The following is a 10,478-nucleotide window of genomic DNA, read 5'->3' as shown; positions in this document are numbered from 1 at the left end:
TCTAGTCTGAAAAAAAAATATGCTTAAATTTTCTAACTAATGTAGAACTCCCGCTACCCGCTATTTTCAAATTTTTATTGCATTTCGAAAAGCCTAGTGTGCACATATGTAATGTCGTTGCGTTTCGAAATGTTTCGGTGAATTCTTCAAGGTCTTATTAGCTATCGTGGAAGAAATCATATAACCGTATTGTTATGTTGCTTATCAGACGCTTTACAAAATTATTTTCATTGCTTTATAGCGCTGTGCCCAACCAATCGACATTAATAATGACATCACAACACTAATAACATCACTACAAAAAGATTTTTCCCCATTTGTTTTATTTTGCTCATAAGTTTCAACGTATTCTGTACATGCAGCCACCCCTGGCCAATTTTCTAAACATTATTCTTACGTAACAGTTTCAAGAGGCTATCAAAAATAGTAACTGATTGGTTAGTTGATTAGTAGTTTACTGTCGTTAGGGTTACAATGAGAGACAAATCACACTGCTTAGTGGCTTTACAATTATGATTTAAAAGTAACATAAATATGTATCGAAACACTATGAGTTACAAGTTAATTAAAGTGCTTGAAAGTTCTTCTTCTTAGTTAAGCCAAACTAAGCTCTCAATCTAGCATTAATACCAAAAATGTTATGCATTTAATCTTTCGATATATGCACTGTAAGCTTATTATCTAATCATTGCTGATTAGCAGGTGCTGTGTATTTCGTAGGTGCTTTTTTTTGCAACTGCAGTAAACGTCTTAACGATGTATATATACATAATAAGCCGCTTAAGGTCTAACGCTGAGGTTACATCCACGGCAGGAAACCTTGAATAGCATCGAATTCTTAGGAGGCCAGGCCCCGCTGGCGGCGCTTCACGCGGGCATATGGTCCCACTGCTGGGTCCATGATGAAGTCGTAAAGTACCCGGGTCCAGCTGGTGTGCTGGGGCATTGTGTCGTAAAATTCCTTGGCGATGCGCTTAACCTCGGGCAGCCTGGAGCCGGGCACCGACGGGAAGTCGTGATGCTCATTATGATAGCCCACATTGAAGGTAATCCAGTTGAGCGGGCCGTAGTAAGAATACGTTTCAAATCCTTTAGAAAACATATAATGTTCCGAAATAAAGTGTCCGGCCACCGGGTGCAAGCCCATCGCGAGAATACTACCGATCAGCAGATAAGCCATTGGCTTCCATCCAAGAAAGTAAACGATAAAAGCGTTGAAAGTCAGCTGCACCACAGTGTTGATAAATTCCAGGCGCGTAGGTGGCTTCGGGTTAATCACCAGTGGTCGGAAAATGTAGAAGAAAGGCTGAAGGCACACCCACAAAAACTTTCCAAACGTGGTGTCAAAAAGACGGGCCTCTAGCAGTGTGGGTATGTCAGTGTCAATTGCCTCCTCGCCTTGGTAACTGAAAGGGAAACATAAACATATTGATATAAGAAAAAGTTAGTGGGTTGTAATAGAATCTAGTTTAAGATAGACTTTTTTTTGTCCTACCGATTCACCCAAGCTCATAAAGTATATATAGGAGGAGTTAAGTATAAGTAAGAATAACAAAAATTTTCCATCCATAATTTTGTTCCTCAAACGAAAATTTGTACTGGGGTCGGGACTACTGGTGCACCTGGCGTTTATGTCATCCTTATCTGCAACTACATATTTTTAGCATAAATGTTTCTTAAAAAAAAATTTGCGTTAGAAATTGGGTATTAGTGTAAACTTTGCAAACCCGATAATAGTGAGTCAATTGAATTTGACTTGCAGTCCGCAACACTCTGAGCTACGTGACCAATTGAGCGCCTATTGGGATATATGTACATTCATATAAGAACAGCCTTATCTTATCAACGTAATTTAGAGGCACTCGATGTCCAACAAAACAGAGTAACAAGCAAGTTGACTCACGCTTGCCGGAAACTTTCCTGTAACACGGAATGAAAAGGGTGCAGTGTTTGGCAACTAATGGCGTATATGTACATTAAGCGTAAATTAAACCGGCGGTGGAGGAAAGGGATGTTTTCACTGCCCTGAGGTACCATTCATTCGGGTCATCACCGAGCGCTTAATATGTATAAAAATTGGTGCTGATTTAAACGTATGTATGCATGACCTACGATTCACCACTGCAAAAAACTGGCACACTTTGAGCACCTTTTAAGCACTAAAAAGGCGCATTTGCGCGGTTGCGTTCGGCTCTGTGGCGTCGCAGTCCACTGCATGATGATTTGTGTACCAGTGCTAAATAGTAGAACTGCAGGGTGCTTACTGTGTGACTACGCTCCAGTAACAAGAAATATAGTCAATGTATGTGTAATAGTAAGGTGTACGTCGCCATGAAACAGAGAGGAACAACACTTACCGGTGATGTTCCAGATGATACTTTTTAAACGAAATGCTCATGGGCAAGCCGATGGGCAAGTTACAGATGAAGCCCAAAATCCTATTCAGGATGGGTCGGCTGTGTCCGAAGGCCAAATTATGAGATATTTCGTGGACGGCCAGCATCAGCGAGTGGTTGATAATGCCACCGAAGCAGTAGGCGGCCACGAGGAGCCACGACCACGACAGGTCCTTGACTACGAACAATGACAGGACTTGGGTAAGCACCATCGCGCCAGCCACCCACTTGAAGTTGGGATCGTGGCCAAAGAGCTTCTTGATCTGCGGGTACTTCGCCAGTATAAGCGTGCGCCGCGAGGCGTGCGGCTCCTCTGTGTACACCCACTCAAAATCGCTGCGCGAGACTCTCTGACCCATCTTGGATGTATTGGTTGGTTGGGTTCTAGGATGTTAAGGGTGGGTAACTGCTACGGGTCGGTGCTAGTAGGCTAATATAAGCTGCCCCGACGTCCGACAATACGGTATAGCTGGGAGAAATCGATGTCAACATCGATTTTTTCTTCGGTCGATGCAACGATCCGGTTTTGAAAAAATCGATGTATCGAATCTATTGTAAAGATAAATTCCACCACTGTAAAAAAATAATAGATATCGCCAGTGAATTTTCGATGAACGCCGTTAGCCGCGGCCCAAAGTATAAGAAATTTTATCTTTGGCGGTGTTCGTGCAGAAGCGGTGGGGAATTTAAAAATTACAAATGGAACAAAAACACCAAAAACGGCTAAAGAAGGTCAGTCCAGATGGATTCTCTAGTGGAAATCCTCCAGCACTTCAACTATTCTGCGAATTTGCCCCTTTTGTGGAATTGCTTCCTGTCGGTGAAATCCCGAAATAAAGGGCATAAGCTTGGATTTGGTGTCCTATTTCATCTGCTCTGACCTTCTGGATTCGATTTTGGGGTTTTCCTTCCATTTTTAACTTTTAGTTTCCACATTGCCTTTACACGAACACCGGCAAAGATTTAATTTCTTATTCTTTGGGCCGCGGCTAACGGCGTTCATCGAAAATTCACTCGCAAAATCTGGTATTTTTTCTGGTATTTCCTTAGCTCATCTGAGTACCGCGCTGAAAAACAGACCGGACGTAAAGCGTTAGCCGCGTAATTGCCTCTCGCTCACTCCTATGGTTAGCTCGCGGTTTTCGTCGATCTGAGTACTAGGCTTTAAGAAATAAAATCTTTCGGTGTGTTCGTGCAGAAGCGGTGTTGAGCAATAAATTAAAAATGAAAGAAAAACGTAAATACATTTACATAACCCAGAACATTGAACGTTCCATTATTTTTAGATTTTATTTATTTGTGAACCAGCAGACTAATCTTTTTTTAAATTGCCTCTATTGTTTTTTTCCCGTATGTCAACAAACCTAGTTGCCTGACAGTAACACCTATGCACACAGAGGGAGTTTTCGCTTCAGTGACTAAATTCCGCTACAGTGACTTTTCTTCCATAAGAAATACACGTGCTAGATAGAGACGGGAAAAAGTCGCTACAACTCGCTTCAGCGCAAAACGGTACCGCACACGCATCTCGGTTCAGTATTTCAGTGTTTTTAGTACTCAGTGATATCCGTACTTGCCGTTTCCGGATTTTGTTAAGAAGAAAATGTACTTGAACTGCAATGGCGCGTTAATTTTTATTGTTGCAGTGCTAAGGAGCCTGCCAACGGCTTGGAACTTAGCAATTTATCTCATCTGGAAAAGAAATATTGCTATGCTCTTTTAAAAGGAAGTGACCAACTTCCAGATTAAGTCCTCCTTGGCAACACATGGCAGCTTTTGCACCACAACGTACATTATTTATGTATAAGAAAGCACTTTGAAGGCGCATTTACATTTTGAAATGTTTGCCTACGCAAGAAAGGTGTTATTAATACGTAAAAGGTATCAGTTCTAACTTGGGAAAATTCTCGTGGCGTCACTGTTGGCCCACAATAGTCCCTATTAAATTTTCACTACGCTTGCCTTAATGGAAATCTCATCCTTGATCAATTTTTTAATAGCAAGGATATAACTATTTGACGCTGAAAACATTCCGCATGCCAGCGTTATAAATGTATTTCGTTTTGCATGGTTTTTTTTTGCGCTTTTTTCCGGAGCAACTGAACTTGTACGTACTTTTCCTTCGGATACGATTTGCTTATGCCGATCAACTGTTCGCTTCAACAATTCTCTATGTGAAACAGAACCCGCTTAGAATTGAAACAGCGATTGTAAACGGCTGCGTGCAGAGGCTATAACAACATGATATATGCATTGAGGGTAACATTGAAACCTCCGGTCACAATGTAAAGAACTCGATTTTTTACCTAGTCCATGTCCGTCGAATTACCGTCGGCCAATTAGCAACGAAAGTGGGACGGTGGAACTTGAATTATTAACATTGAATTTTTCACTCTTTTTGGGGACCAAAACGAAAAATCTAAATTGCGAAAATTATAAAGAAAAGATCTAACGATCTAGGTAGGCTTGGAGCAAATCCGAGGCTTAATAATGTTTCAAAAATGCATTTTCGTGTTACCAAAATGTTGGTTAACTGCTTCCCTCACAGAGGTTGTGCCAAGATACACGATAAGGCTATTAAGGGGGGCACTCTATGAAATGGGTTCAAAAATTCGATTTTTTTTTATTGCTTTAATCGATAGATATATTATCTGAGAACATAATTGCAAAGTTTCAAAGTCGAATTCCTATTACTTTCGGAGATATAATTTCTAGAATTTGCTCGTGCATAGTCATGCCAGGTGTTCGTTACTACAGCGTCGCGCGTTTTCTCAAAACCACGTTTTTAGAGTCCGTCTTCACGATAAAAAAAAACCATTGAACCGATTTTCAAAAATGAACACTCATTTTGTAGGATATTGAACAGAGAAGTGCATAAACCACATAAATGCATGAAAAAAATTTTTTTTTCAATGTTTTTTCAATAAAAACAACAGAGCAAAAATTCACTTTTTTGTTTTTATATGGTTTTGTTGCTAATTTTAAAAAATTTCAATAGTTTTTGAGGTTCATGCACTTGAGACAAGCCTGCTGATTAATTTGTTATATAATTTGTATGTTTCAGACTTCAACTTGAGACGATATCGTGAGGACGGGGAGACAACTTTTTTAAAACCAGCCGTGGGCGATGTTCAATATGTCCGCCATTTTTAATTTTTTTTACAAACAAAACCTTGTTTTCCTAACTTCAAACGCACAGTTTTTGAGACAATCGCCTAACAATTAACGAACCTCGAATTTTTACCGTACAAAAAAGGGGGCAAAAACCAAGTTACCGACGGCTCCACTCATAGAGGTTGTGCCAATATGCACGGTATATGGGCAGTTGGCGGATCATCTAGGGAGTGTTCTGTGAAAATTTTATCAAAAACAAACCCACAGATTTGGAGAAAATTGCTTTACATTGCTTGCACGGTACCTCATTGGAAAGGGCATTTTTTAAACTACTTTATGAATTAGTTAAGGCAAAATCAAGCCCACAGATTTCGAACAAATCAAGTGGTTACAAAGCTGTCGTCTTCTTGCACGGTCACACCGGCCACCCTTACTTCCCGAGATATTTCCCCTATGGGGACATACGTAGCTTCCATACGATTTCTAAATAATCAATTGCAGCTCTCACGGAGGTTGTACCAACTGGCATGGTACCTTATTGGAAAGGGCCGTCTTTAAACTAATTTCTGAATTAATTACAGCAAAAGTAAACCCACAGATTTCGAGAAAATCAAATGATTTCAAAGCTACCGTCTTCTTGCACGGTCACACCGGCCAGCATTATTTTCCAAGACATTTGCCCTATGGGAAAACACGTAGCTTCCATACGATTTCTAAATAAATAATTACAACTCTCACAGAGGTTGTTCCAACTTGCACGGTACTTCATTGGGAAGGGCAACTAATTAATGTATAAAATCAAACCCACAGGCATTTTCCATAAAAAAGTAATTATATCGATATATCGGCAAGGGCAGGTCACGACAATAAATTAAGCCATCTGGCAACTCTTTAATTTTGCGGAAAGCATTCCCCGTTACTTTAGAAAAAAAAACACGAAGAGAAAAGATATAAAACTCAACTTTAATAAATTAATCAAAAAAAGTTTCATGTGTAAGTAACTATGAATGCTATTTTCTGCATGTTTATCATAATTATTGCTTATTTCAGCACAAGAGGCCAACTGTTTAGGCTTCTTGCATCCAAGGTATATTTTATTGCAGCGTGTCGAATGAGAATATTTAAGAAGTGTATTTATTTAGTCAAATTTACAAGCATTTTTCGTAATAAAAGTTGATATCACAAGTTTTTTTTGTTTATGAATGTGATATTTCTCCGGAATCGCCTTCAAGGGGGTTGAATTCTTACATGCGTGCATAAGTTCGTGTTCGATTTTATGTGGAAACTTTCCCACTTTTTCAAACGAGATAAAATCCCCAGAACAAAATTTCTTTAACCATTTATTTCAAATATAACGGGTATGCCATTTGAATTGTCCATTTTTCATGCAAGTTATCCAACATGTGAAACGGTTACACTTATGGAATTTATAGAAAAATTTTTTGAATTCAATCTCAGCTATATTGCCCTTGCCTTCAGCGACATTGCCTTTGCCTCTGCTTAAGATTCTGCCTTTGCCTTTTCCATTAGCTTGGAGGGCCGCGCTTGACCGTCCTGCTAAGATAAATAAACCAATCGTAAAGAAAAACACAAGCTTCCGTTCGAAGCCCAATCTCTTTCGTTCGAAGCCTAAGTTCAGATCATATTGCGTTCCGATTTTCAATCAAATTGAATCGGTCAGCATAATTTCATTTCACATCGAGAAAAAAAAAATACAAATCTAACCATACAACAAACAACCATAACAATCCCAATTAAACCCAAAGTAGCAAGGAAGGGCTGTAGGGCATTCCCTCACCAACACTTGAAAAAGATTTCTCACTATCGACAAAAAGGAAGATCATCTCACAAACTGAAAGGAAGACCCCATCGGACAGTATCGTGAGGATAATTAAAATTTATTTTAAATAAGGTCCTTACAAAAATAAATTTAAGGAAAACAAGGAAGAACGCTATAGTCGAGTACCTCGACTATCAGATACCCGTTACTCAGCTAAATAGGGATATGCAAGTAGCAAAGCGAGATTAAAATGCGCCACCTACCGGCGGTATACAGATTTAAGCGTTATGGGCGTTAGAGTGGGCGTGGCAAATTTTTTTTTGGACCAATCGATAGGTATTGACAAGACCAATACATTTCAGTTAAATTTGTTTATCTAGCATGAAAATTGTGGGCGTCACAGGTTTTCGCGGTTTGTGGGCGGTAAAGTGGGCCTGGAAAACTTTTTTTTGGACTAATCGATAGGTATTGATGAGAACAATACATTTCAGTTAAAATTTTTTATCTAGCATGAAAATTGTGGGCGACACAGGTTTTCGCGGTTTGTGGGCGTTAAAGTGGGCGTGGCAAACTTTTTTTTGAGTCAATCGATAGGTATTGATGAGAACAATACATTTCAGTTAAAATTTTCTATCTAGCATCAAAACTGTATGAGCCACAGTTTTGGGCGGTTTGTGGGCGTTAGAGTGGGCGTGGCACTCTACTGAAACAAACTTGCGCTGCGCAGGAATCTCAGGAATCTGCGTGCCTAATCCCAGTATTGTAACTCTCATAGTTTCCGAGATCTCAGCGTTCATACGGACAGACGGACAGACGGACATGGCTAGATCGACTCGGCTAGTGATCCTGATCAAGTATATATATACTTTATGGGGTCGGAAACGCTTCCTTCTGCCTGTTACATACTTTCCGACGAATCTAGTATACCCTTTTACTCTACGAGTAACGGGTATAAAAACTTGATAAAAACATTGATAATTAAAGAAAACAATCTAGAAAATTTAATAGATAGTTTTGGTGGTAAATTAGTTAGCAGTGGCAGCCGGAGGTTCAGCTTATTTTTCTGCAGGTCGCTTAGCCACAGCCAGTAACCTAACTAAACATAATTATTAAAATAATAGATTAATTAATGTTCAATTGAGCGAAGTAAGTAAAAAAATAGATGGCTTAGAAGAAAGGTAGATACAGATGCAAATATAGTATAGGACGATAAAATTTAAGAAGTTGACCCAAAAATAAAATGTGAAACCACTTTTGAAGTAATAAAATCATTCCCGAAGTTCACCGGGGAACCAACGCAATACCTTATTGGAAAGAGTATTTTTTAAACTAATTTAAAAATTAGGTACGACAAAATTGAAAGCTGTCGTCTTCTTGCACGTTCACACCGGAATTCATCACTTCCCAAGACATATACCCACGGGGCTTCCATATGATTTTGGAAACATTAATTACAGCTCTCACAGAGGTTATGCCAACTTGCACTGTACCTCATTAGAAAGGGAATCTTTTAATCTCATTTTTGAATTAATAACAGCAAAATCAAACGCAAAGGTTTCGAGAAAATCAAGCGGTTTCAAAGCTTTCGTCTTCTTGCACGACCACTCCGACCAGCCTCATTTCACTTGTTTCAAAATAAAAATAATAAGTTACAAGATAAAGTCCAATTTAAACCAAAATTCAAATTTAATAAACAAAAATGTTTTTACTGTGGGACGATAGGGCACTTAAAGAAGGATTGCTATAAGTATAAGAAAGAGAAAGAAAATGAGAATAAGAAAGAATATTTATCATATTATTTATTATCGTATTAGAAGTTATTAAGTATTTACGTAAAAAATTCTTGGAGATCATGTCCGAGGGTAAGAACGTCAGAGATAAGCACGACCACCAGATAAGTTCAATGGGTCCTCCAGACGACGAAAATGAAGATATCTGGTCCACGGGCGTAGAGGGTGTTGCTGAGTTGCCGCGGATATCGCTGGCAGGGGGGTTATCCAGAACGCCGGTAGGCGGTAGTGCCGTGGATCGGATTAGGGAACAACCGGCGGATCTGGTATACCATCGGTCACCCAGGGTCCTTGATTTCAAGGCGATCATGGAGCAACAGGAGCAACTTCTGGTTCCGGAGCAGAAGAGTCCTCAAAAGCTGAACCTGGAACGAAATACAGCGGCGGAGTCGGCGATGAACGCAGCTGTGGCACAAGCGGTCCTAACCTATCGCGAACCTCAGGAGTTGGGAGTTAGCCAGGCGTTGACGGAGGAAATCAAGAACGGCTTAATGGACATGATGAAGTTGCTGAACGACGTCCTTAGGCCACCCGAGAGCAGACCGCAGCCGCTCCAGAAGGCGGCGCAAATGGACCAGCGGAAATTCATCAGCGGCAGAAGACAGGAAGATGCTACCGAAGGCCGACGGAATTGCCGCCCAGGCAGAGAACTCGACCGCCGGTGAATGACTCTCCGGTGTTTAATAGCAGCCTGAGCCAGGATCCGGAGTACCATCCGACAGGCAGGAGTGATCGCTACGCACGGCCGAGGCGCATCGAGGATCGAAGGACGTCGGATTTCCGGGACTAGCCGCGGTTGTATGCCAACGCGGGAGCCGGCAACGGGACGTAGACGATTTCGTGTTCCGTCTAGAGTTCCTGCAGCGACAGCATTAGTGTCCGTAGAATGAAGTTCTACGGAACTTTCACGTCCTCCTAATGGGCAGGGCAAATGAGTGGTATTGGGTACACGTACACCAATCCAGAGTGGACACTTGGGCAGGGCTCTGATAGATCGGTTTCGTGGTCTCCAAACGGAGCACGAAAGGATGCATGAGCTGCATCGGGAGGAGTGCGTCGAAGTAGAGAGGAACTTCGGTCGTCGAGGGCGTGCTGCTTTCTTGGAGCAGAGTAAGTTACGGGTCAGCGAGGCGCACATACAGGAAACCTCGAAGTGGACGAGCTCCGAGGGCGTGTCCGAAACCCATTCAGGCTGGGTTACTGGAATTGCGGGGCTGCGGAGCACGGATTGCAGGATTGCGAGGCTACGGAGTGGAGGAGGTTCTGTTTCCGGTGCGGCAGACCGGGCGTGATTTCTCCGAAATGTAAGTCGTTTACGTTCTACTTTTGCCCATACCTGAAACAATCAGTTTACTTCGGACTAGCTCCTGCCGTCGTAGAGAAGCCGGTGACGAGAGG

The 10,478-nt window shown here is 41.2% G+C and overlaps 1 protein-coding gene and 1 long non-coding RNA gene across 4 annotated transcripts; one reads left to right on the top strand and one right to left on the bottom strand.

Moving 5' to 3' along the window:
* Positions 1-304: 304 nt before the first annotated feature.
* Positions 305-2,907, bottom strand: LOC139354936 (sphingolipid delta(4)-desaturase DES1-like). Of its 3 annotated transcripts, none has more exons than XM_070999201.1 (4): positions 2,358-2,907; positions 1,904-1,920; positions 1,496-1,650; positions 1,078-1,406 (listed from the first exon to the last, which is right to left on the bottom strand). In XM_070999201.1, the coding sequence occupies exons 1-4, from the start codon at positions 2,753-2,755 to the stop codon at positions 1,383-1,385; spliced, it is 594 nt and encodes a 197-aa protein (XP_070855302.1). In that variant the 5' UTR covers positions 2,756-2,907; the 3' UTR covers positions 1,078-1,382. The 3 variants fall into 3 exon arrangements, with proteins under 3 accessions (XP_070855301.1, XP_070855302.1, XP_070855303.1); XM_070999202.1 differs by having other exon boundaries at positions 1,496-1,644; positions 2,358-2,906; XM_070999200.1 differs by lacking the exons at positions 1,496-1,650; positions 1,904-1,920 and having other exon boundaries at positions 305-1,406; positions 2,358-2,887.
* Positions 2,908-2,970: 63 nt separating this feature from the next.
* LOC139354937 (uncharacterized) lies at positions 2,971-8,709 on the top strand. Its single transcript, XR_011605760.1, has 3 exons — positions 2,971-3,633; positions 5,461-6,503; positions 6,561-8,709. It is a non-coding gene; the product is annotated as an uncharacterized lncRNA (long non-coding RNA).
* Positions 8,710-10,478: the final 1,769 nt, after the last annotated feature.

The sequence above is a fragment of the Drosophila suzukii genome, unplaced genomic scaffold, assembly GCF_043229965.1.
Source record: "Drosophila suzukii unplaced genomic scaffold, CBGP_Dsuzu_IsoJpt1.0 scf_5, whole genome shotgun sequence".
Classification (NCBI taxonomy): domain Eukaryota; kingdom Metazoa; phylum Arthropoda; class Insecta; order Diptera; family Drosophilidae; genus Drosophila; species Drosophila suzukii.
The sequence above is the reverse complement of the archived record's forward strand: the minus strand, read 5'-3'. Positions and strand labels throughout refer to the sequence as shown.